The sequence below is a fragment of the Falco cherrug genome, chromosome 14 (genome assembly GCF_023634085.1).
Source record: "Falco cherrug isolate bFalChe1 chromosome 14, bFalChe1.pri, whole genome shotgun sequence".
Classification (NCBI taxonomy): Eukaryota; Metazoa; Chordata; class Aves; order Falconiformes; family Falconidae; genus Falco; species Falco cherrug.
In genome coordinates this window covers 3,144,204-3,171,697 of record NC_073710.1, presented here as the reverse complement: position 1 = coordinate 3,171,697, position 27,494 = coordinate 3,144,204, and the positions used below count along the sequence as shown (strand labels likewise).

At 38.4% G+C, this 27,494-nt stretch overlaps 3 protein-coding genes across 9 annotated transcripts in view; 1 reads left to right on the top strand and 2 right to left on the bottom strand.

Annotated features, from left to right (window-relative positions):
* Nucleotides 1-847: 847 nt before the first annotated feature.
* Nucleotides 848-19,061, bottom strand: PRMT7 (protein arginine methyltransferase 7). The gene is made up of 17 exons (XM_005444586.4): nucleotides 18,332-19,061; nucleotides 17,467-17,503; nucleotides 15,928-16,077; nucleotides 14,435-14,543; nucleotides 13,984-14,096; nucleotides 12,570-12,811; nucleotides 12,259-12,436; nucleotides 11,035-11,162; nucleotides 10,090-10,231; nucleotides 9,526-9,609; nucleotides 8,271-8,318; nucleotides 7,005-7,094; nucleotides 6,173-6,334; nucleotides 3,749-3,823; nucleotides 2,838-2,998; nucleotides 1,644-1,740; nucleotides 848-1,060 (listed from the first exon to the last, which is right to left on the bottom strand). Exons 1-17 carry the CDS (start codon nucleotides 18,424-18,426, stop codon nucleotides 902-904), a joined length of 2,070 nt encoding a protein of 689 aa, XP_005444643.2. The 5' UTR covers nucleotides 18,427-19,061; the 3' UTR covers nucleotides 848-901.
* Nucleotides 19,062-19,133: 72 nt separating this feature from the next.
* On the top strand, nucleotides 19,134-25,126 carry SLC7A6OS (solute carrier family 7 member 6 opposite strand). 2 transcript variants are annotated; one of them, XM_055726329.1, is made up of 5 exons: nucleotides 19,134-19,331; nucleotides 20,231-20,605; nucleotides 22,465-22,659; nucleotides 23,536-23,665; nucleotides 24,117-25,126. In XM_055726329.1, the coding sequence occupies exons 1-5, from the start codon at nucleotides 19,173-19,175 to the stop codon at nucleotides 24,236-24,238; spliced, it is 981 nt and encodes a 326-aa protein (XP_055582304.1). In that variant the 5' UTR covers nucleotides 19,134-19,172; the 3' UTR covers nucleotides 24,239-25,126. The 2 variants fall into 2 exon arrangements, with proteins under 2 accessions (XP_055582304.1, XP_005444699.2); XM_005444642.3 differs by having other exon boundaries at nucleotides 19,135-19,331; nucleotides 22,462-22,659.
* A 1,428-nt stretch (nucleotides 25,127-26,554) lies between these two features.
* SLC7A6 (solute carrier family 7 member 6) overlaps nucleotides 26,555-27,494 on the bottom strand; it is a 29,953-nt gene continuing 29,013 nt past the window's right edge. For all 6 annotated transcript variants that reach the window (XM_055726328.1, XM_055726325.1, XM_055726327.1 and 3 more), the window contains one exon: nucleotides 26,555-27,181. In XM_055726328.1, the coding sequence (XP_055582303.1) occupies nucleotides 27,087-27,181 (95 nt within the window). In that variant the 3' untranslated portion in view covers nucleotides 26,555-27,086. The remainder of the gene's footprint in view (nucleotides 27,182-27,494) is intronic.

Genomic DNA, 27,494 nt, shown 5'->3' with positions numbered 1-27,494 from the left:
GGAATGCAACTAAGAAATCTTCAGTTGTGGACATAAGCTATTACAGAACAACATACAACTTAGCTAAACTGGCAGATATTACTTAGACCTCTGATGCAATAAGGCCACATTTTTGATCATATAATGCATATTACATATCTTTTAAAGATTTGCAATTTTTTTTAGACTACAGCTCTTGCTTTCATTTCTAGTCAGACTACCATCAGTTTGTCACTTCCAATTACCCTGATTATGTACATTTTCGAATCTCCAGTTACGCTTTCCCTGACTTTGGTCCCTGTTTGGCCAATGTCTCTTCAGAAAAATGCAGCGTCTCAGACTCCATCTGAACATCAGTGCATCATTTCAGTTTAATACTAGCAACAACTTACACAAGTCTGTGAGCAGCTAAACGGCTTCCTTCTCACTATTAAGTGCACTAATACACATATGTAGCCTGACATGGGATTTCTTTTTGTGCACTCTGAAGATTACTTTCCATTCATCTTACAGTGACAAAAGCAAAGCCTAGAAATATATGCGTTTAATTCACTTTTATCTAATGTTAGCATAAGGTTTAGTGTCTTCAATGATATGCCAAGCAATAACCAGTAAAGTCAACTGTTTTCCAGCTCCATAACATTATTCAAACCCCCAAAATACCAGACTTTCACACTGAAACAGATGGTAACAAGTATGTGTGTATATGTATATAAACCCTGTTAGGAATACCTGTCCTTAAGAAAAGGTTCCTCTCTACACCCCCAACTATATATTTTGAAAACAAAACCAAAAAAAGTTTAAAGTATCTTTCAAAACAGTCAGTGTGCTCTTTGAGCACAACAACAACAAAAAAATCCCTCTGCCATACAAAAAATACTATATAAGTTTATTATAATTTAGGAACACAAGGGAAAGTATTTTACAGTAGCTTAAAATCCATGGCAATCTCTCCTGTCTTTGTGTTGAAATTTATAGTGTATGTGATGGCACTAGGAAGGTCTGATAGAGTTTCTGGTTCAGTAACAGAACTGAAGAAATAGACAGCTTGCTTGCAGTGGGGATTCCATTCACAGTTTCCCTACAGGAGAGAGTTAAAAGTGAAAGCAGTCAAAACTACAATCCTATTACTGGACAGTAATAATGCAGTAAGAGTTCTTGTTCTCAGTTCAGTATAAAATGACCAGATAGTTATTGCTTCCATTGCCACCCATTCCATTAAAGGAATACAGAACTTGAGATATCATATGCTACACTGCACAGGTGCAGTCATAGAGGAAAAAACCAAGATTTGGTCAAAGAGTATTTACAATACCAAAAATACTTACTCCTTCCCTCAAAACTTTTGTTTCTGTTAAGCTGAGAAAACGATTTGTAAGAATAAATTCTACTTTGAGCTAGCATCATATTTAAGTTCTGATATGTAGTTCTATGGGAACTATGGGAACTATGGGAGCATCTGGATCCAATTCAGACTCCCATTTTAAGGCACATGTCCTGTTCTCCCCAAAAATATGAACAGATAGTTCTGCTAGTTCTGTCTACACGTTATTCACACAGTGTAACAAAAAGCACTATGCAAACCAAGCACAGCCAACAGAAACCATTTTTTCAGCACTACAATCCTATAGACTTTGACATAACAAATTACATTGAAGAAATACCTTTTCATTTGAAATCTGCATCAGTCCTGTACTAACAGAGATATCAGCAGCAAGATGATATTCCATCCACAGAACTGCTCCATGGCTCTTTCCTTTCCTGGGGAGGTGGAGGATCAAAACCTGTTACTTTACACAATACTGACAGCTTAAATGCTGCCCTCATTCCTCATGTAAGTTGGGTGAGAGCTGTAAAAGCATGAATAACTTGTTTCTTTGAAAAAAAAACTGAACAGCTGAATTATTTGGTAAATAGGTAGCAACTTTTAAAGTATCTGCAGATACAAAATCTGAAAGAGACAAGGAAAAGGAGACTATGTCATAACTAAATCTGCTCAAAACCACAGTCAATTAACAGGCACTTGATAACATGGCACAGATTATATGTCATATTTGGAGAGTACTTCCTTCAGGAGACCCTGGCTTCTGTAGTTTCTGAATTCTGAGGAAATATTTACCACATATACCATCTCACTGTGTCTGCTCCACAAGGAGCAGAGGTCATGCTAGCATTGCCTATGAATACAACAACCTGTAAGGCACAGAGGCCTCATGCAGATGTTTCTGGATTTTGTGAAACCTTGAATTTTGTTTCACAAAGAGAAAACATAAAATTACAGCAGTTTCTGAGTTACATAAGCTCTAGATAGTTAAAAATAACTTTCCCCTGTTTTTTCTTAACAGCATTTCCAGTTTGAACAGAATTAAGTACAATCTTTAATCATGGTGGAAAATACCTCAGAAGACATGTGACAAATAGCAAGATGACTGTCAAGAGTCCCGGTTAAAAGGAGGAATAGCATACACTTTAAAGCTATTAAACAGAATCGCTTGGAAAGCTAAATAGGAGACTTTCCTGCAAGAATTCAGCAACAGAGAACAAACAGAAGGATTGAAAACATCCAGACAATGGCTTATTTTCTCCAAACTATAAACTATTTAAGTTCTAAATAATACCGACTTCTAGAAAAATGTTATTTTTGAAATACAGGCATATTATGTGAGAAATTACCCTTATTGTTACAGCCTATTGTGAATAGCCACAGGAAATCTGTGTCAGAGCAACTTCCATTACTTTAGGTCACATTATTAAGAACTGTCAAGTATGTTCCCACTAGTGAACTGTAATACACAAAGAGCTTGAATATGAAGTAAAAAAATGGATAATGATGAGAATATTGCAACACGAAAACTCACCGTAAAAGATTTACAGAACCCTCTGTGCTGAGACAGTCTTGTGGTACAGGCTTTCTGAAGTCAAATATCAAAACTTCCTGGGGGTCAGAAAGTGACTTGCAAGGATACTCCCACAGAGGGTGAGGTTCTGCTTCCTTGGATTCCCTAAAATTCAGAGAATTCTGAAGAAAGAAAGTAATAAAACTATCTGAAAACAATCCAAAGGCAAACAGTCCTTGTTTTCAAGTTAATTATGTGTCCTGAACCCAAAGTATTTAAGCAACAACGACGCAAGAGGACAGGATTGCACAACATGTACTACATGCATGGACTAATGGGTACTGCTATATGGTCCTCAGCAGTGAAACAGAAACAGGCACTTTTGAAATACAATGCATTCAACTTTTCTTCCTCCCTTGAGACTAATTCTACTCTAGAACTGCCTGTACTCCTCCACAGTGACTATAAAGGCAATTTAAATGGCTAACTCAAATACAGATATCGACAATACAGCTCTAGAAATTGATACAAATAAATCTCACCCTTCATATCAATCTCTTGGATGTCAAAAAGCCTTTTTCTCTTTCAAAAGTACCCGCAAGGGCAAGTAAGGGCAGCAGGATTCACCTGTGAACAACTCCCAGATGATCTGATTTCAAGCTCAGAAAAAAATTTTAAGAGTATTTGTCTTTTTGCATGAAGTATTTTCAAAACAGTGCAAAGTACTGAAGAGCTTGACAAATGAAAAGAACCACCAACCCCCAAGCCGATGCCACAGCAGTTACTGTTTTGCAAGAACTGAAGAGCCATCACACTGATGAAAAACTAAACCAATGGTGTTTTTCAACAGTCACTGAATACTTTTTTAAGCTAAGGGGAGTTCTATTCTGTTTTGCTGAGACTTGTGCTGAAACTGCTTTCAGTATTCTTACATTAATCATATCATCCATAGTCTGGACGTCAAAACCTTCACAGGTGCCACATGGACTCCGGATTCTCCATAAGTCCTAAAAAGGGAAACAGGATTTTGCTTAGCTTTATTAAAGGGAATATTAAAATAATTTAGCTGTAGATTGGACATTTGATAACAATAAGGACTCTTTACACTCTACACATTTCCAAACCATTATAACTAGCGCAACAATCAGAACATGGTATAATTCTGGGAAAATATTTTGCAAGGCAGTTAATTGTTCAGCCACTGTTTTCAACTCCTCTAAAGAATCTGCCACATTTCCTACTATTTCTATGCAAAGTTTACTTTAAAGTAGGCATGGAATTGCCAAGATTAAACCCTTACAGCCCCGCTATTTCCACTACCCAACACAGGTGAAGTGCTCCCAGCTGCATCAAGTATCTTACAGCCTACTGGACTACCATACTCCCCTACAGCATTCCAGAGATTAGTAAAATGGTTTTAGATACTTCATATTATGCCTCTCATTGACCTTAGCAATCCACTGACAACAATTTAGTTCAACTTTTGCCTTTTCTTAGACTGCATTAATAGTCTCTTAACAGAACAGGAACGATCACTAGCTGTGGACAGACCATTTTATTATCTGTTCATTGCTGCACTTGGCAACCTCAAATTTACAAGACAGCAGCAGGACTACTACAAATTTAACTAAATGCTGTTGTAATTTATGCCTGAATACGGCATGAACTAGTGTGACTATAAAGAATCTCTGAATAGATAGAACTATCAAATCAGTTAAGTAGCATTCTGCTCCCTAAATGCACTTACTGGCTAAAAAGTCTGTAACTGAAGAATTTAATCAAATTCTTTCTCTTGGATCCAACTTCTGCTAACTGCTTAACTGTAACGACATAGCACAGCCTGCAGAACCGGTTCTACAGAATACCTTACAACACTACATCTGCTCCTGTCTAATCAAGAATGGATAAATGCAGAGGTTATTTAAAAAACCCTACAGATTCTAGTATTTGAGTCTATGTTCACCACTGAACAAAGAAGAAAATGTAAAATCAAAGCAACAGCTTTTGGAATAGTGTAATAGAACACAAGTTAAATGTTCTACCAAAATAGCTACGTGGAATCATGCCCAAACAGAACCCTGTACATAAAAGTGTAAAACTGAGGTTTGGGTGACATGAATGTTACTCTACATTCTGCTACTAGATGTTGAATAATCTTAAGTCATCAGTCTGCATGCTTCAGTTTTCTCATCCAGAACATGAAGAGAATGTCTACTTCCTTACAAAAATGCTTTGAGTTCTAGGGAAGTAAATCCTTTAGGTAAGAGAACATGGAATTAAAACTAACTGCTTATTCCAATCTGATTACTGTTGATTAAGTCTTAACATCTGCTTCCTATTACAAGATTCAGATTTACATTATTTACTCAGTATATATTGAAATTCTCTACAATTTTGCAGAAAACAGAAAGGTATGTAAAAACATGCAGCGTAGCTGATTAGTCCCAGACAGAGAGAGAACACATGTATTTTCACAAGCACAAATCAAAGGCGGAAGACCACAAGGTTAAAGAGTGTTCAAATAAGGAAACTGTTAAGGGAGAGAAGGCCCAGATAAAAAAACTAAACTGTCAGGTGGACCAGACAGAGGGAAGAAAAGACAGAGAAAAAACCTCCCATTTTTAATAGATAAACCGAAGATTATGTTTATGTGAAAATTCATTAGATTATAGGCATTTTTTAAAATTTAAAGATATATTTATTTTAGTTACACAATTTCAGACTAAAGGGTTCTATCACTTACACTACCGGACAAGAATTTTGCATATTAATTACAAAAGTATTTATTTAATTTCCATTGTCATTGTAGGTAAACTCTTCACAATCTTCACTGACCAAGTCCTTAATAACAGTATAAACTTTTATACCTTTGTACAACTTCTAAAAGATAAGCTTTCGAAGTATTTTTAAGATGTGCTCAAATTTAGAACCGTGCACAGCCTCAAGAGGTTAAAAAAAAAAAAGAGCATGCAATTATGAATCCTGCCTACAGTCTTATACTCATAAAGCAGCATTTTAAAAAATGGTATTGTGCAGAATATCTCATTTTATAAATAACCACAACTCTCACATGCTACAGCAGTATCTCTCTAATCTAAAGAAGTATTTTGAAACATTCTGTCCTTTCATTTGACATGGTAAAATCACTCAATTTTCTGACAAGAGATGGCTGAAATAGCAAAACTGATTTTCAAGACTTCAAATACTCTTCTCTCTGGTGGTAAATGCAAAACATATTGAAGTGGACAGTATTAATATGAGGTAAACATGTCGTTATCCTGGAAGTATCCTGGAACTGTACTTAAAATTAAGTGGATTTGTGTAAATATCAAATGGATAATTCTAAACAATCTCACCTGAAACTCCACAATTACCATGTGCAAAGAAGCAGACTGAGGTAGGACAGTGACATTACTTGTAAGGTGACTGGTCACAGCAGTCCTAGCATACCAGAAATACAGATTATGCCACGGCAACAAACTTGTAGTAAAAAACGGCTCTCCCACAAGAACAGAAATCTTGACAAAGAAAGGAAAAGATAAAAAGCATTGTAATAAAGAACAACAACTTGGTAACACAGGCTGGTTTGTATCTTCGGTAGCTGACAATGTAATATAGCAACTGAAGTAATCTAGACAAAAACTTCTACTGCTCCATAAGGATTTAATTACTGCATACACTACACACTAGACATATTTTTGTGGTTTTAGTCAGCAAATTTTAAAATTTTAAAATAAATTTTCCTGCAACGAATTTTGAGAGAAAATACTGCAGGTTTTGGTTGGAAGGTTTTGTAATGAGAGCCACAGAATTTGGAAGGTTTTAATTTAAGGAGGTTAGTACTTCCAATAGAGTACAATCTTCTGAGTGGCTTGAGAAAGAGTTACAGCCTTGTAGCACATATGCAGTTAAAACAGTTTAAGTGCCTTAACAACTGGTGTAGATTATGCAGCAAGGGAAAGTCATACCTTTTCAAAAACAAAATGAACCGCCTCTCCCCCCAAGTCTTTAGTCTCATTCAGTTTTAGTGGGACAAGGTCTGAACCATCTACTCGTTACATTTTATATTAACTGGGATATAATGGAATTCATTGTGGTTACAGGAGCACAGTAGGAAAGCAAGATTCACTTTCACTTTCTGCTCCCCACCACCCCGCTGAAATTCAGTATTGGACAACGGTAACATACCTTTTTATCTTCCAAATGAGCAGACGTCAGCAACTCAGGACGTGCCTCTATTATTTTAATTTTATCTTCAAGATGATTTGCTTTAAAAAACTAAAAAAGAAAAAGTAGTGTACTGTCTTAAAGCTACAGTTGAGACTCAAACCCATACCAAAATAATAATTTTATTAAAAATGAACAAAAAAGAAACCAATAGCCAAAAGAAATTTTAACAAAATCTGCCTGCCATAACTCATCAGGATGATACAAGTCTATTCTTGAAGGGTGCATGCACTTACAGCCAACATATCACACCCAGTGAACTAAAGCACATGCCCTACATATTCCATCAGTTAGGTATCTGGAAAGGCAAGCAACACAAAAGTTGCCTCACCTTCATTCATTTGTGCTCTGAAACATATGGGAAGGACAGTCAAGAAATATAAAAGTTACTTCAACAATGATTATACACTGCGTATTTGGCTTCTGTTTGAGGCCAGGTTTGTGTCCTAATTTACCTACCATTCACGGTTTTGCATTTCTAAGCCGCAGGGTGAGACAGACCTCTCTCAAAATACACAGTGCAACTGAAACAGCTACAGCTGAACAATGACTTGAGGAAGCCGCTTCCAGTCACTCAGACATTAGCTGCCTTTCCTGAGCAGCCTGCACTCCACCCCACGGATGCAGCTGAAACACCGCCTGCAGTTAACTAACACCCACTGCCTACTGTCTCCTAAGAGCCAAACAGCAGAGCAGGCATTCCCAGTTTGTCTCAGCTGGAAGACAAGAACTTCTGGGTGCTACTTTCCCAGTAAGACTGGTGTAAGCTATGGGATGCCCTCACATTCCACTGATCATCACAAACAAGCAGCTTGGCTTTTATCACCAACGTAATGAGGGCAGCAGAGCAGCAGCTCAAACAGACAAGCCACCAGGCATCTGCAAGGAGAGATCACGCAACCAGAATTCCCTCTGCTCAGCTCAACTACCCCAGTGGCCTATCTAGCTTGTGGCTAAAGTGATGAGACTGGATGTGTCTCCAACGGGATGTACTCCTCCAAGAATATGCACAAAGCTTCGTACCCATACCAAGAAAAAATAAGAACACCTCCCCTGCCAACATATCCCACCTCCCACAGTCTTGTCAAACTGTATGATCAAATACATTCACTAAACTGATTTAACCTCCAAGCAATTGATGCAAGGACAGTCAAAGGTATCATCAAGCTCTGGCCTCAGAAATGCCATGAATTCATTTACTGCTTTAACAGAAAACTGAATACCCACTTTTTCCATGACAGAACAGGACACAGCAGAGTTTTCCAACGTAAACACCTAAAGAAAACACACAACAGTTAGTCAAACTAGCTTTATAGATTTTAATTAAATGAATATGTAAATGAACATCAAAGGAATTATTTTGATGCCCTAATGAAGATAACTCATAAGAAACATGCATCTACTCCACAGCCCACTGTCATGCACCTTTTTTACCACAACAAAACCACCTCCCGTAACTGCAGGCTAAATAAATACTGCTGTTTTCACAGCCATACAAGAAAAAAAACATCAGAATGCAAATACTTATTTTCTGTTTTTAAGATGCACATAGCGTAATAACATTTGCTCTAGGCATATATTTACTCCTGAACAAACGCAAGCATATTGGCAGTGTGCTGAATCAACCTCCAGTAGTGCTTACTCCTTGTGAGCACTGTTTAACACAATCTGAATGTATCAGCTGGAAAGAGCTCAGATGTGCAATGCAGCACACCAGGCTCTTCAAGTAAGAAGAAAATTAAGTTTTATTTAAACTTGGTGAACAGTTAGGCAATATGCTGCTACAGGGCTAGGAAAATATTATGGAAATCTTGTCTGCCCTGTTCATTTTTTCTCTCCTCTGTAACTATCTGTGACTAGCCACTACTAAAGACTGGTTCAACTCTGCATGTTTATTTATGTCTATGAATTGCCTAGCACCTTCCCCAGGATGATATTGCATTATACATTCCCAGATATTCAGTCTGACTATGACAGATTTTCGTTTGAAGAGCTCCATGAGAGAACACAAGTAAGGTATATACACAATGAGACAGCCAGGCAGCTCATTTACACAGACTCAGTATTCTTACTGCTCCCTATCTTGCTGTTACAGACCTTCCACTTCTGACTAGATAATAAATGTAATTATGGAATTGCAAACATAAAAGAAGAAAAAAAATCTGCCAGATATTTAGGTCGATAGAGTATTTCCAAAAGCACAAGATACGAGATGGCAAAGAATAATCAGTAGGGAATGAGGAACGCCACTTTCATTCAAAGCTACACACTAGTAAACATCAAAACTGGTAATTATTATCTCCCTAAACTTCAAAGTGATCAGAGGTGAACTTAACCATCATTCCAACACAATGGAAACCTCTCACTTGTCACTTTAAAGACACTGGAAATAATTAAATAATGGTTGAAAATGCTGAACTATACAAGAGAACTAAAAATACCAAGCTAAAACACAAAGATCAGAAAAACAGAAGTACTGTACCTGCTTTGCTCCAAGATAGTGAGCCAGCATAGGCAGCAGACTGCCATCACTGACACAAAGGCAAACACTATCACTTTTCAGCACCTACAGAAAATAAATAGTCATTGTTATTCCTATTCCTGATGGAAAAGGTTTCAAACTCTAGACATTTTGTTGGCCTTTTTTCTCCACTTTATACGCTTCTGTATCAAATAAGGGCTGGGAGATACCACTTCAAGCACAACAGAACAGTGTAAGAAATATTCACATAATCCCCTTGGTTTAGGTCAGAAAAAGTTTGCACAAAAATATATTGCATGTCTTTATTCAACTACCGATACTCCTTCTAACAAATACACCAAACTGCTACAAATTCCTATGCAAAAATGGCTGCTTACAATTTAAAAAACTAATACCAAAGTTCTCATGACAAAATATAACTCACATCTGCAGATATAAACAAAACGTACTTGGTGAGCAAAGTCTTTAGCAAGGGAGAAACAAATTCCATAAATAATTGCTGCAAATAAAACGATACATGCATCTATCATAGAAGTCAAAAACCTACAGGCAACATGCACTCACTTTCATCAAAGACTTGATGTATTGGCGCGTTCGGTTCTGATCATTTAATTCCCCAAAGCGTGGTCTATTCCAAAGAAGATGAGCCTGACATCTACAAACAGGACTTTCAACACGATCATCTGCTTTATTATCTTCTTCTCCTCTGGAAAAAAAATAAAGTACATCAATAAAGTATTACCTACAGCATCAGTAATATGTTTTCGCAAACAGCTACGTTTATGCATTTTACCTAGTAAACACATTAAAGCATATGGACTTCATTGTAACTTGCTCAAATTTACCATTTTTGTAGCTTTGCATTTCCAAATGAAAAGAACAGAAAGGACCAATTTTCACCTTTTTCAAAAGGGGAAACCAAGTACCCCCCAAACTTTCCCGCTAACTGTAATGGTTACGTATTTTAGGCTTTAAACTTTTAGAAAAAAGTTATTAGTTTGCATTCCTAAGTAAGAAAGGCACATAAAATCCAGACATTAACTTTTAAAGCTGGCACTGATTTTTACAAATGTCAGCTGCTACTGTCATCACAACAAACATGACTAGGCTCTTTTTAACTTTGAGCAAAAGGCATTAATCTCAAAAAGATAGTGCTGACTAGGAAAATAGAAAATGGAGACAGAATGGCAATTATTTCAGTCCTTTACTTATACACCAGCTCAGCTGAGCTATATTTTAGGATTTCCAGGAACCACCCATGAGTGTTTTTTGCTTCTCTGTCACAGAATGTCACCAGCTGTAAGGCAGGAGCCTGTAGTCCCAACCTCAACTGTGGCTTTATGCATTAAATGGTTTCTTCACTCTGTGCATTGCCCATGAAGCAGCTTTTAATGATTTTCTAGTCTTTACCATCTTATCTTGCTCTTCTACAAAATGGCTGCTCTAAGAGCAGCAAATACTCGAGCTTGGAGTAAAATAGCACCCTTTTTCACACACATGTATTGTTACCTGGCTTTCTGCAGCATATACCACACAGAGTACTCATCACGAGAGGCAGTCAGATACACCTTCTCACCCTGGAGAACTGGCTCCTCATTAGGAAGAAAATATACACACTGCATCCAGTGATCTCTCCACTGAAAAGGGTTGATAAAGAAAACCATAGGAAGTAACTCATAAATAGTAAATGGAAAGCAAACAAATAGCAGGAAATCAGTTAGTAAGAATGGGTGTAACTTTGAAGCACTGATGTACGAATCTTGTTCACGTTAGCAAGGCTGAATAAACACTAGTATTGTATACTGAGTAAACATACTTTAGATAGATTTCTTGCAACAGAATATGCCTGAGACCATTGGCTTGCTGACTAGCTAAGCCTGTATTTTAATCAAATGAAAAATCCAAAATACACTTTGTATTTATTAATACTCTTTCATCTCTATAGTTGACTTATGTTAGAAACCTGTATTAAATCGCTGACAGTGACCAATGGTTGAAGCCTCCTGCATTAAATAACATCACATAGTGTCACTCTGATATGACAGCATAATTATTTTGAGTTTCAGAAAGCTAGTTTCTGCATTGCAAATATTCCTGTAGTTTTTCTGCTTGATAGTTTCAAATCTTATTCTCAAACACGGTAAGTACAACCAATCATTTTGTAGCTTCCTTTTGACTAAGTTCATCTTACTAGTAAATACATTCACACAAAGACACAGGAATCTGATTTAATAGTGACCACCCATTCCTCTAATTATCCAGTACCAACCCAACATTTTGCCACACCAGCCTTTTTTATAGGAGTATAAATATACTCCCGTAAACTTAACACTTATTTGGAATTTTCACAGAAGTACTACATGGAAGCAAACCACAGACCAGTATTTTGAACAGGGATAGAGACTAGTTAAGGAAAAAGATGTGGAAAACTTTATTTCTTGAAAGTAGAAGAAATAAAAGAAATAAAATACAAATATCTAGATGACAGCTTCAGTTTTTAAGCTTTACGTTAAAGCTTACATTTAAGTTTTACATTAAAGAAAACCTAAAATGGGTATATACTATAGTTAAGATTTCTAGGATTTGCCTGTTTAGCATCTTCCAATACATAAAACGTTAGCAAAATTCCTATACGGTTTAAGGGACAGCTGCTTAAGACACCCAGTACAGCCTTGACTGAAAATAATTACCGAGTGCCATTTGATGATAGTACCTAAAGGCTCAGTATGTTACCTGGAAAGCAGAAGTGGATTTTACCCAGTATGGAGCCATTGTGCAATTTATCGTCCCAGAGGGGTCCATGTCGATATCCCACCAGGAAAGTACAATTTGTGCCTTGCCAGATTTTACAGGCTCCAGCTGCACTCTGTAGTAGGTAGAAGCACTCCTTACTGGCTTACTGAAATCCACACTGCAGAGAAGCGTGAAAATTGTAAAAAGAAATAGTTCAGCATTCTTTATAAATTCTCACTAGCCTCCTAAACTGAATACAGAAAAGGCACAACAGGAACATTTTGTTATGAACAAAACAATGCCCACCTTACCTGAACATCGTCACCACATCACTAAGGATAGTGAAGTCACTTAAAGGCATCTGGTTCAGCTGGATATCACAAACAGAAGGAACACCTGGACAGTTCTCCATTTCTGAAGGGGAGACTATAATTTTTTCACCATCCTCTGCTTCGACATGAACAGGAAACAGTTTGTTCCAGGACCACATTCTTGTGGATTCCACTAATTGGGCATACACCGTTGCCCTGTGAGGTACTGCCTCACATCCTTCCTGAGTGTTCAAAACAACGGGGAAATTAATTCAACAATCTGACTTACTAACATATTTGTGAGAATTAAATCGATTGAAATGTGAACCAATTTAAAGAAAAGTTGGAATGGGAGCCGTGAAATCTTAAACACAAATTATTTCAGAGACCTCTTTAACATCAGAGCACTTTGCCTACCCGTGAAACACAAGTATCTATACGGTTCAGTGTGGTTCAGAAAGGCCAAAGTACTTGATTAACCATGCAACATCAGCAGTTTACTAACCTCAGTTAAACCTGCATTTCCATTCTCATTCTGAAATAAGACGCCTATCTTGAGCTTCTCAATGCAGAAAATGACTAAACTATCAACATTAAAACAGTTTGTGATTGCAATGAGTAAGAAAAATAGTGGCTTAAATATTTATGCAATGACGACTTCGTATCAATGTTTAAAGAGTAGAAGACACACAGTTGTTCTAATAAAAACACTGTGAACTAAGAGCTAACCAAGAACAATGCTTTCACCAAAGACTAATTACAATTCAGAGTTATATATTGAGAGCAGAAAAATGTTAAGACTGATATAGCCTTTGTATGTAAACTGATGAAACGAAACCTAAAAAAAGTTTTGCCATCCACATTTTAATTAAAGGAAAAAAAATAGACAGGGTAAAAGAGAAAGTCCTAAAATTATACCTGTAGATTATATGTCAAAAAATTTGGTTATTCATTTGATTACAGAGTTTAAAGTATTTCCACAGGCAAAAAGCATGTGGAGTAGAAAGAGCTTACAGGGAAAAAAACAGAAACCAAACAAAAATGCCTGGGAGGTGAAGCCCATCAAATTTAGGAGAATTTCATTTTTTAAAATATCTTGGAACAAACTACTAAGGAAAGCTCCAAATCACAACTGGGTGCCTTTCTGAAAGTTCTTTGTTAACCAGCAAGTTACTGGTTTTAACATAAAGCAAGTAAGTGTAATTTCAGAGTCTGTGAATTACAAAATGAACTCCAATAGCTTTGTTCTAGGAATGAATCTAATAAATTATTCACTGAATAAGAACTTAGCACAGATGGTGTATTTACAGGATAAAGAAGCCTAAATCAAGTACACTCTCCATCCTGCTCCAAAAAAAACAGAAGAGTTTCTCTAAGGATAAACGTGACACAGTATCAATATCTATTCTTTTACCTGTACAAGGTATTTGTGTGCATGTTCATAGGTTGGTAAAGCTCCTTCTCCTATCAGCTCTGTATCAAATAATTCAGTTACCAGGATGTTTGCACGACATTGCATATCTCCATCTAAAAGACACAATTTAATACTGTAATATTAAGACTTTATATAAAGTCTTTCAAGAACATACTATCCTGAAAACACAAGTAATTAAAAAAAAATTATTCCTGTTAGAGAACCTACTGAAGACTGCAAATTATTTTCCTTTAGAACTTTACTATGAAATACATATGGCTACTGAAATACTATTACACTTCCTTTTGAAGTAAATTTCCATTGTTACTTTCTAGAGAGTAAAGGATTTACTTGTTTTAATTAAAAATATAAGGAAAATAAGAATAAGACATATTCCTTCATAGTTTTGAGGTACTTGCCATTTTTTTTAACCGTAGCCTATTTTTCTCACCTGGGCCAACTGTGACTTCAGTGGAGTGCTTGTTGATTACCTTGATCTTGTCACGAAAACCATTTTTCTCCACTATCTTCACAGCAGCATTAGCCATGGGCTTGAAAACCTGTAAATAGCAAGAATATTACAAACTGGTAAGCTAACATTAGCTTTCCAAAATGAAAGTACACCAATGCAAAATGCAGTATATTCAGCCCTGCAAAAATTTAACATCATCTGTACCTTTTTGTATGTTTGAAGTTCATTACCATGAAACAAGACAGCAAGCCTCACTTCAAAAGTTCAGATCACCAATGTCACTGTTACAAATCATAACATCAGCTGTCTCCAAAAGCTACTCCAATTTAACTTATGAAAGACAAGAATACATGCTAAGAATATTTTAGCATTTATATTAAAAAAACTTATTTTTAAAATTAAAGATATACATGGCTCGAGAGGCCCCAAGAGACTTTTATGTACTCGACATAAAAGAACCCCAAACAACCAGCACTGAAATATGCCAAATATCTGCTTTTATTAACAGGTAACTGTGAAGAGAATTTTCGCTTCCTTCAGAAGGAAAAGCACAGAGAGAGTACATAGCTTGAAAATAGTAGAATGATGAAGAATGTGTTAAAAGGGCTTAATGTCCATACCCAGTTTTTAAACTCAAAAACTTTAAATATTGTACTCAGCCACACAATCTGACTACTTAAGATATTTGTGGCCACTTTGGAAACCACCGCCACCCTCTCTGATTGCTTCCTGTGTCTACATGTTAAGAGGACTGTCCCGGAAAAACGATCATAGGACAAAATCCTAGATTTAAAAAAATGTAGGTTTTTACTTGGATAAAAACCACAAAGCACTTCTTCAACTATGACCTACGAACAAGTGAACCTTTGTTTCTTCACATGCATTGAAAAAAAACTAATCAGGCCAAGATGTTCCTGTTGTTCTCCTTAGTATCAGTAATGGCTGCTAATGACCATCACGATGTTTCTTAAATGCCAATAAAAAAGGAGATGCTCCATCTGATCAGGAAGAGATGGAAAAAAACAGTTTATGGACAGTCTCTTTATGATGATGTGGTCCATGCTATGATTAAGTGGTCTGAGAACCCATCTCCAAGAACTGAAACGTATAAAGATCAGTTGTATGGCTAGAGAATAGTCACGTTTTTCAAAAACTTGGTTAAAGTTTTCAATATTACACTTGAGTTTTGATAAGAATTGAAGACGGAAAACTATAAAACTTAATTTAGTAATTTTAACCCGTACATTTGAAGAAACCATTCTCAAAAAGGTACTACACCTTTTCAACTACGTTCTTGTAAGACCTAACTGGTTTTGACACATGCAAGTATCAAGCTTGCACTTCAGAAGCCACAATACAAAACAGCAAATGCATCCACTCCGTTGACCATACAGACAGAATTGCACTGAAGCTCTAAGAAGAGACTATGAACATCCATGCAGAAGTATGTGTAACCCGTAACAAATGCTCACCTCAATTGCATAGCAGAAATCGGCACCTGCTGAAGCTGCCATCATAGACAGAAGTCCTGTGCCAGTCCCTATGTCTAGAACAATCGCTTTTTCACCTTTTTCTTTTACTCTGCTCACTGCAGCATGAATACCTTGGAAATATTTCGCATTCTGTGGAGAAGAGACGAAAGAGAAGAAAAAGAAGCAAAAAGATAAAAGGATCAGCAACCCTTTATCCGTTCATACTTTGAATTTTTGTATAGAAATCTTGCATCCTCCAACTATAAGTTTATAATTAGAAAAAGTCCTACAGACGCTCTTTATGCTATACAGTCACATCAAAGTCATTTTTAGAAAAAGCAAATGTTACTGGAGGGATCAATCCATTTAAAGTACAACAATTTTTATCACAATATTCACATCATCATTGACCAGTCAGCTATTTATTGCACATGTATAACTTACAAATGCAATATATTTTCTAGAGTAAATAATATCTATGTGAGATACTACTGTTTTTCTGATTACTTTTCCCCTGCAGCACCACTCAGTCATATAGTGCCTATGACAGCACAACAGCCAAAGCCAAAATATCTTGGATTCAGATTCCTCTCTACATCTACTGAAAAAAACATTCATACATGAGAAGAAACATGTATAAACACTGGCTTTTGGTTATGTGCCATGAGTGGGGCTACAAGCATACCTGCATTAACAACAGGAAACCACCCAAATGCTGTCATCTGTCAGCTACAGCATACATATTGAAATATATGCTTCTATTTACTCCATAACAGCCTATTATAAGACATTCCTTTGCAAATTATTCAATAAAGCCTCTCCAAAGAGTACACTAACTTTGGACATTATAAATTTGGAAGGTCTGCTGGATCCCTTTCTGAATAATTCCAGTTAACACTTCTCATATATTACTCCAGTAGAGCTGTTTTATACTTAAGACACAACTTGCTGTCTCTAAATGGCTTATTAAATGCCTGATCCCGCTAGCATGTTTCAATTCAGTATGAATTCAAGACTCGTAGCATAGGCACCATAAAATTCTTTAAAAAGGTTATTGATGAAATGGTCGACTAAAAGGCTAGAGCAGAAAGAACATTTAAACCATTCACTCCAGACTTCATCATTCCTGTAGCTACAGCATCTCAACTTTCTTCTCAATTGCAAGCAGTAAATAAGAGCTAAAAATATCATAAAAGAATAAAGATAAACTTTACTTACATCCCTATAAAAACTATAAAAAGTCTAGATTCCCATTTACAGCTTTTGAAATTTAATCTAATGAACTCTGTCAAAAATGTCAAACAGAACAGCAAAATCAGCTACTGCATGTAAATATCATTGTGCAGTGAACAACTGAACACTAGAGTCAGGTGTAAGAAGGCATCTGTTGATCTAAGAGTAGTTCTGCTATCATAAAAGGTACAAATTCTATTATTTCAGTTTTCAGAGAAACCTGTATAATCATGCAGTGATAGCTGTTCAAGCGAAAGGAAATAGGTATTTTCTTACCATTCAAAAGTTTTTTGCTTCTATACTTACTCTATCTTTATCATGAAGCATATCTGCATACCGTGACCTACAATTAAAAAAAACAACCAATCAAATACTACATGCCGCAAAGCATGACAAAACCACTAGATCTTACATAGCTCTGGTTTCTCTTACCAAGGCAACTGGTCCCCATAGCCCATAAATGCAGAGATAATCAATATTCTCTTTGAGTATCTGAACTTTCCCCCAGATCTAAGGAATAATGTCATTTCAGCGATCTAGTGATCAGCATATAAATGACCTAATTAACTGCTGGCATATATCCTCTTTTCAGCAATGGACCCAAGACGCAGACCTGTGGGCAAACAGCTGTGAAATAATAGCTTGGACAGATGGAGTTTCATACAGCAAAGAAAGCCAGCCTGCTATAGTTTAGATCTCTCATTGTTACCAAGGTTTAAATTTCTTTGGTCCCCATTTCTTCATGGGTCACTACTTAAAAATAAACCAAAATCTAATCTTCCTAGCTTCTATGCCTGTTGCATTAAGTTCTTCAAAAGTTATTACAGGAACAGACAATGGGCAATTATTTGTTGTATTGGGGATTTAAAACAAATTTAGGCAATGCATTTTGCTACAACGTTGTTACTGTCAGTATTAAGGGAAGCATCTCGGAAAATGTTTAAAAAAAAGCAGAAGGAAACCACTTGGACAATACTTTACAAAATTCAACATTTTCAGTTCAGCCCTGTACAACACAGGGCGATGTAACATTCAGACTATCCTACAGGCTGTTCATCTCATGCCCTTGGAACATCTACAGAGATAAACACAAAAATAGCCATAAAAGCAAGTTGAGTTTGCTGGTTTTTTGTAGCTTTAGTGGAACAACACCCTACTTTTTCCAGCATACCTTGCAATTTCCTGATGGTAGTCGTAGTCCTCATCCTCTTCTACCCACTCCATAGCACCAGTGGTTGGATTAGCTCTTCCACAAAAGGTCTTCATGATCAATATGATCAATCTCAGTTTGTGTTATTTACGTGTTACATGCAGTTTTGCTACTTTGGCTGTGGTGTAATACGCAAAATACTGGCTATGGGGAAAAAACCAAGGGAAAAACCCCACAAAATTTCCAGTGAAAACTACAGACATCACTTCAGCTCTGGGACAGGCACACCCCCACACACATACTCTCTCACTTTCCCTGTTACACCTGCCTTGGCCAGAAGCACTGGTGACTGCCTTAGACTTTTCCTCTAAGGATGTTTTAAGCTCAAATCTATCACCCAGCCCTGTTCAGGAACTCAGCATCCCCCCAACACCAATCACCAGCAAATTCTCAAAGAAAAACACCTCAGCCCGAGACGATGCAGGTCGGGCCGGGGGAGTTCGGTCACCCTCTCTAGGCAGTCCCCACACCCTGTCAGAGAAGGGACCTGCAGACTCTAGGCAGCAGCACAACCGGGGGGACCGTCACCTCGGGCCAGCCCAGACCTTCCCCCGCCTCAGGAAGGAGCTGCGACGGGAGCCGGTGAAGCTGCTCCCCGCTATCTCTAGCCCGAAACCAGCGCTGCGGCCCTATCCCCCCTCAGGGCCACATGCCGGCGCGGCTGCACCTCCGCTCCCCCCAACATGGCCGCCGGCACCTACCCCTCCGGCCGCCTCGCAGCACGCGCCCCGCCGCCTGCCCGGCATGCACCGCGCGGGGGGCGGGGCCGCGCCCGCCCCTTCCCTCCGCTCCGCGCGGCGCCATGGAGCGGTCGGCGGTGCTGCGCGTCAAGCGGAAGCGCGGCGGGACGGAGCCGGCCGAGGCGCTGCTGCTCGCCTGCAAACGGCTGCGCACGGAGCGCGGCGGTGCCCAGCCGGTGGAGAGGAGCCTCTTCAAGCTGGTGGCGACCGTGTCCTCCAAGGTGCTGGGCCGCTGCGGGCAGGGGCCGGTGTAGGCCGGTGCGGGCCGGGGCGGAACCGGTCAGGCGGGCAGCTGCGGGCCGGGACTGGTGTCGGTCAGGCGGGCCGCGGCGGTTGGATCCTGCCGGGTCAGTTCTTTATACAGCTGAAGGGGCGTTTGAAAGCAGCACGCGCTCTCTGGGTTGACAGTGTAGCTCTACGCCGTTTTTTTCGGCATCCCTCGTGGCTGCGCTGCTCTGGCTGGTAGCCCGGACAGCAGCATCTGGCAGCCGGCCTGTTCTGGTGGCCAGGGGCAAGCAGCACTCCCTCCCCTGCTGCAGGAGCACACCGGCACTTGGAGCAAGGTAGCACAGAGCGACCACCGTGACGAGCTGTGTCCAGCACTGACTTGTCTGTACAGATTGTTCTCCACCTACTGCCTGCAGAACAGTCGATAAATGAAGCCTGAATTTCTGCTGTTTGAGGTGCTAAATCTCAGCCCTAAAAGGCTTCCACTGTACAGCCTTTTATATCAAATAAAACAGGTGTCTTGGGAACTGGTCTTTACAGAGACTGTAAGGGGTATTATGCCTTAAATTTAGGACTATTGCAGTCTTCCAAAGGTATGTGTTTGGAGGGTTATTCTGTACCACAAAGCATATTCTTTGAAAATCAAACTGGAAGTCTTACAATTTACAAACACCTTACACTTTCCCTCCCCCCCCCCCTTATCGAGAGAATGTTGATAGTTGTGTTGCTTAAAGCAGTAGTAAAAATTACTTTAATGTTAGGAACATTGGTACTGCAGTCCTCAAATAGGAGACACCTATAGTAGTAGTTATTAGTCACTTCAAGGAAGTAGTATGACTTACTGTGTTGATGACATAATTATATTCTTCTTCAATTTCGTTCCTCTACCCAGAATGAACCAGTTCAGAAATACATTCAAGAAGCAATCACTCGAAACAAAGCTCAAAGTCTGCGACCCTCTTTAGGAAGCACTCAGCGAATCATTCAGGACCTCCGTTCTTCCAAGCAAGCAAAAAGGAAGGAAAACCGTTATCGTGTAATAGCCAGCAATCGACCTAACTGTACTGAAACAGTTGCACCTGTCATAAATGGCGAGACATCAATTGATGGTGACAGATCAGACTCTGAAGCGACAGAAGATGCTTCGCAGGAGGAGAACAGTGCTGTTCATAAGAGTTCGGACTGCTGTGGAAAATTCCAGTTGTTTGATATTGTACAAGAGGAGGAGGTGGTAGGAGAGTCCAGTGTAACTGCTGCAAACCCACAGGTCAGCAAACGAACTTAGGTATGCTTGAAGTGCTTTGGTATCACTGTTGACTGGTACATGTGGGCAGACTGACTGCTGTGGAAGGTTTTTTTGCATTGTAAGTATTCCACTGTTTAACAGGAGCTTTAACTGAATATTTGCAAGTCAGAATATTGTACAGGGAGTAACTTTCATGGGGATCTTGAAGTGCTAACATTGAGACAGACAGCTGTGTGGAGCTGACTGCTACAGGAAGGGCTTGTACCACCTTTCCCTGCCCCCCCGCCCGTACCCTGTTCTGATGTATAAATTCTCATGTTCATCTGTCAGGTGGACCTCTTGAGTTTTTTTTTTATTAACTTCTTGCTACCTAGAAAACAAAAAATTTAATTCAGTGTCTTCTCATCTACCCAGATGTCTCGGAATGTCACTTGTAGGCAAGATTCACTCAAGCGAAAGACTTCTGAGCCTCCTTATAATTCCAATATAAGGTTTCATTGTATATTTTGTTTTTAGCAGAACTCTAGGTGTTTGACAGGTTGCTTAAGCCCCTATATCCTGTTTTCATTGGTATTATGAGTTAGGTATGTTTTCAGTTGGAGGAGTATTTGTCTGATAGCTAGCGTGGTTTTAAGTATGCAGAAGTTCTGCCTTCTGTGTAGGGTTGCCCTGTATACAGTGTTAAGAAGATTTTGTATTAGAAACTCATAACCATATGGAAAAGAAGGTAAGAGGGCTGTGGACACTTTCTTTAGTAGTTCCTTCTGTGCATGCAAGTGCATGTGAATGCTTTACTTACGCAGCCCATAACAGCTCTGAGGAAAACTTGCTTAGCGTTAAAAAATATGCCTGGATGAGCAAGAGCCCAGCCTGCTGTCATCCTTCAGCGTTTCTTACAGGTTATTTCAGGGCTTTGCCATCAGACTTTAGTACGAGCTCTTGCTTTCTATTAAGCAAGTAGTTCAAACAGGCATTTGAGATCCGTTAGTTAATTGTTGTCTATCACACTGCTGATTAGAAAACCAAAAATGAAAATTCTGATGCTACCTCAGTTTCAACTTTTTTAGAGCTAACAGTAAGGGTTGAAAGAAGTAAGCTTTCTTTTTCATTCTATACGTATTTAGACATGAATGAAAGGCTGGTCTGTAGCTGTTCCTCAGAATTACTTAAGTAGTTCAGGAGACACCACTGTGGATTGGACAAGGTAAGTCTGAAAAGCACTAGCAGAGAAAAACTGGCAACAAAAATCTGCCTGTGTAGACCTTTCAAGTAAAGGTCACATTGCAAGTAATTTATTAGGAAGGAGAAACTATGAAAAAATTTCTTCCGTGTTAATGTTTAAGCGAGGATATGAAAAGCCTATTTGTAAGGCCTGTCAGCCTTTTCCTGTTAATCTGCGCCATTTTCATTGCACACTTCGTGTACTGCAGTCTGCTTGCATAGTATCTGTGCTGCTGTATGCACATCTTTCCTGCAGTGCTGCAAGTGTACTGCTCTGCAAAGCACTAGCTGTCTAAAAACTTGTTTTTTCAACCAACATGTCATCTGAAACAGATGAACAGTTCTATGGGATTAGTCATATCCCCTCCAGTACCTTCTAATGAACTTGTCCCAGAAGTTTTCTCCTATTATCTGAAACAAGGTATGGATGAATAGTACTACAGTAACTGGAAAATTCTTTGGTGTCTCTGTTCTAGATTGCTAATGTTCTAAATATCAGCATTCTAGTAGAAAAGTGTTTTGGTTTAAGATTTCAGAATGTCATCCGTAACTAGCTGTTGGCTACTGTTTACAAAGAAAACTGTTGGCTGTAACATAAGACTTTGTGTACACGGCTTCAGTGGAAATATGCATATTTTTTTTTTATTTTTTCTCAGAAGACTGATCCAGATGTGATTCTTTGCAATGCAGTAGAGATGATCCGTGAGCGTTTAAATCTTTCTGAAGATCGTAAAAAAGAACATCACGAGAAAGAAGATGAGTATGTTTATGACATCTACTGCATGGAAACATCAGCCCCTGGTTGGATCCAAAATATTCTTTCTGTACAGCCCTATAGAGAAGACTATGAACTGGTAAGGATGTGGGAAAACAGGCCTTCCTTAAATAGCAAGGTCACAAATGAACATGCTTAAAGTCCTATCATTAAAAGTTGCCATGCCAAGAAAGATGCTTTGAGACACTACACATACGGTCAGTGACTTTTGTGTTGGGCTTTTTGTAACTGCCAGAACCTGTTCCTGCAGGTTACTGTTGATTCAAGCAAATGATGGTGTAACAATGAAAAGTGAAGGGATAGTGCTCAGGTACTCAAAAGAATTTGTCTGGCTTCAAATTGCAAAATCAATTCTGAATGCAAATGTTCATTACTTAAGTAATTCATGTCTCATTTGTGATTAGGAGGCAGCGATTAAAATGTAGTTTTAAATATGGTTGAGTGAAAAAACAAACAAGGGGAGGGGACAACTTTTTCAGTGTTTGAGGACTTTATTACAAAAAAGTATCTCTTATTAAGATTAGAGTTGTCTTTCAGTGACTGTGGAGTTAAGATGTTAAATGTAAGCTTTAGTCTTCTATCATATAGATACTGTGATCAATAGATTCGCCTATCGGGAACCTGAAGCTACTCTTTTCTTTTCGTTGATCTATTACATTACTGCTGAAGTGAGTAGGATTAATTTAGACATTAACTTTAGCATTTAAATGGTGAAGTGGAACATGTAAATGCATGACTTAACTGATTTTTCATTAAGCAGATTGCTATGTTATGGCGAATATACTGACAAATTTTTCTGCAGCATGCTTCATTGCAACTGCAGAATTACTTATGTGTGCAGTAGATAAGTATCTCTGGGCTCTTTATGATCTGTATAGTATTGCATAGGTGGATGAAAAACTGGTTAATGCCGCGTGTATTTATAGTGAATGGTATGTTGTGTGTTGACATGCAGGTAGACGATGAGCATGTTCCAGGGGAAGTGTATGAAGATGAAGATGATGAAAATGATGAAAATAACTGGCGTAATGATTATCCTGATGAAGATGAATTCTTACCTGAGGAAGATGGTGATGGAGAAAAAGGTATGCCTGTCGTAAACACTGTTTGCTTTCATGCTGTGCATATAAATCCCATCCTTTTTACATACTATCTCTAAAAAAGCAACTAACGGAGCACTGCTGGGGTAGTATTCTGCTCGTATAACTGGTTAAATTTGTTTTGAGAAGGATCATCTTTCTTGGCACTACAAAGGACCTATCTTAGTGTTTCTGCAAAGTCAGAATTAAGAACTCCACGCTGCTGCAGTTGCAAAGGATTGCTTGCTTTTAGAACGATAGATGACTTGGTTCCACATTCTTGTGGAACCCTGCCTCAGCTTTTTTAACTCCCCAACCAGGTATTTAATTCCAAACCTCACCTAATACAGACATTGTTCAGACTTTGTGCTTGTTAGTTACTCAAGAATCTTAAAATAGTCTGATTAATAGTTTAAAAAGAAGAGATAATCTACAAGTGTTGATGCTCTTTCTTCAGAGTCTGAAGAGAGCTTCAGTGACGAGGACCAATGTTACAGGAGAAGAACATGGAACAAATATCGACAGGAGGTTCTACAGGAATTTGGATATGATGACATCCAGGATCTGGATTCTGACTAACAGCCCTTTTCTTGAAGATGAAATGCATAACAAAGAAGAAATTCTACTGTTGCAGTAGAACTGAAAATCCAGACAGCTGCTGATGGCTGTTCTTAAGCATGTTGAACAAAAAAACCCAACCCTAAACACCAAAAACCACCAAACCACAAAACAATCCTGGAAAACCACTTTCCAGTAAAAGCTATGCGCATTGGGACAGTAGGAAACTAATCTTTACATGGATGAGCTTTAAGCTAAATTTTTTGCCTGTCTGGCTTTCTAAGTTGGTGACTAGCATGGTTCACCATAATGCTTACTGACTGGGCTTGAGCATTAGATACGAGACTGGGATTCCAGTAAATGCTAAAAGCTTTTACTATCTGAGCTGCCAACTTCAGCTGGTAGGTATTAAACAGATGGGTGTTAATATGGCCACTTGACAACACAATTTTTTTTGTTCTAAGCAAAAGATAATACATGCTTTAAAAGATTTTTCTGCCTGTTCTGTGATGCTGAAGTTCTGAAGGATTTCCCCCCGCCCCCCCCCCCCGCCCCCCCCAGTGCTGCATGCCCAAGCACTTGTACCTGGACTATTCTGTATGGAGGTACTGTTGGCAGCAGCCCTTTGGTCCTGACTTACGTGTCAGGTTCCACAAGAAGATCAGCATGTCTGCTGTGACGGCAGGTGGAAGTCATGGAAAAAGGGACTCTGTCCTAGTGCTTTCTACTGTATTTGTTCCTAAGTTACTTTCAAGTAATTTGTTTCAAGTTACTTTCTTTAGAATTGTTTGAGCATATGAAATGCCTTGTTCCTGTCCATTTTATTGTGGGATCTCTCCCCAATAATTTTACTATTGGAGTAGAACAATGTATGTGCATTTAACTTGTAAATAAAGAATTTTTGACTAAGTTTTCTCTACTCATTTAAAGATCATAGGAGTTGGTTCAGGTGAAGCCATGGCAGCATTTTAACTTGCATTCATGCATCTTTAAAACAGCTTAATCTTACCTGTTTGGACACACAAAGTATTTCAACACTCCTACTTGAGTCTGTAAAAAAAAAAAAAACAAAAAAAAAAACCAACCAAAAAAATAGAGTATTAGATGAGCATATTTCATGAGCTGTAGGTTGCAGTAGTGACTTTATGTCAGTCAGTTCTGGCTGGTGGTGCCAAGGCACTGGAGGCAAAATATTTTTTTCCTTTGTTTCACAGAAGGGTTAATAGGGCCGTTGACCTATGCCACAACCCTACCCCGTTAAAAGCTATGCTTGCCCACTGGACAGAGGTCTCAACTTGGACACTGAATTCCTTCTGATCATATGCTAGATTAAAAAGCTGTATTATAATAACTAAATGCTAGTTTTCATTAAATACAGAAAAGACCCTACATGTTTACCTGCCAACTATGTGCAATATTCCCTAGCTAGAATTTAACTATCTTAAATCCACATGCTGCTTCATAAAGGTAGCCCGAGACTCCATTTTGTTAGTCTTCACAATTGACTACCATTTGCCATTTTCTGTAGCTTTTTTTTTTTTTTTTTTTTTTTTTAAGATAACCGTGGTCAGGGAGTCGGTGCAAGAATCCAAATATTCTCCATATTATTCAGGTGGCTGACACAAGTGTGGTGCAGCGCGCATTGCTTCAGCCGACACCTTGTGACTGCAAGATCTGCTGCACACAAGGAGAAACTCAGGTCAACTGAGATAAACACCCTGAATGAAGATAAAAATTCGAGGTATGTTTTTGAAATGTATCTCACTTCATTAGCCAAACGGTCTGGCTTCATGTTACCTTTTGCCGCACCAAGATTCAGTATCAGTGTCCTGATGTTAGGCTTACAGCTTTGAAATTACAGCTACTGCTAATTAGCATCAGTCTTGATTGCAATACTTTCTATTGCTGTTTTCCTATTTTCTCTCCCTGCTACTTAGCTTTCAAGATATAGTTGCTGCCACAGAACTTCTGCTATAGAAGAAAAAAGGTGGTTTGTTCTGTGAGGTTTTGGATGGTCATTTTCTAGTGGACAGCACTGAAATCTAGAAAGGAAATTTTCTGACTGCTGAGGTAACACTGCTAATGTGTGTTCCCTGAAACAGTTCAGAAACAAACGCCTACAAGCTTCAAACTGAACATTTTAATTCTGGAAGTTTCATAAAGCCTATCAGGAGTTGACCAAGTACTAACAAGCTAACAGGAAAGAATCATCATCATATATTTTTTTATGGCATCTTTAGTGCCAGGGTGCTGCTTTGATTAAATCCTTGCCACAGTCAGATACCCCATTTCCACACAGTGTATAGAATAAAATACTTTCAAGGGAGAAAGGTTGGCTCAGTCTTTAAATAATGTAGCACAACTTTATTAATTTTTCTGCTAATAATGACAAATTAGGTAGTTTGTTGTGACCAGTTGTCCTCTGATAGCACAGCAAATCATTTCATGCAAACATCCATCAGAATTAAGCTGGAAATGACTTTTGGTCTTTTGAGTCAGTGTGGTTTTCAGTCTAACTTAAAAATGCATTACTTCACCACCTGGTTCTGCAGAAATCTAGTTTGATCCATTAGCTCTTACCATTTTAATACCAATTCTGAAGAAGGAACAGTATTGACGCATAGCACGTGGGGCCTGAAATGAATAGGTAATCATTATCCAAGGAAAATGCCCTGAAAATATGCCACAGTTTAGGAGGGTGACACAAGGACACTATCTATGTGGGAATCCAACAGCAAGTAAGTACATTTTCAGTGTTTCTGAAAGACCACTGGAAACAGTTTTCCCATTTTTTCCAGTTCCATCTCTTCCCTTATGTTGTCGTAATCGCTTTATCCTCCCTCCTGTTTCTTGTAATGGCTTTGAAATTTTAGTTGGATTTGGTTTCTAACTTCTTTTCTTCATCTGTGTCCATCTCCGTTAAAACACAGTAACAGAGCAGCTGCATGTTTCGTGTGACTGCACCTGCATAGGAAATTGGAAGATAAATCAGAAGAACAGTCATTTATCTCAACTCTTAATCACACAACATGTATCTCACTAATGAAAGTTAGTTATCAAGAATGTTGCCTAACTTCTCTTAAGGGGAAGCAAACAATAAAAGCTAATACAAAAAGTGTCTTCCACTCATTTTTTTTTAAACAGATGTTTAGAACTGTTCTTTTGATAGCCTAAGGTGGTTTTCTTCTTAGGCACCCTGCCAAGTAACTGAAGTAAAATATTTTTTCTCTATAATTAAGAGTGTAAAATTGGCAGAATAAAAAAAATTAAGACAAAC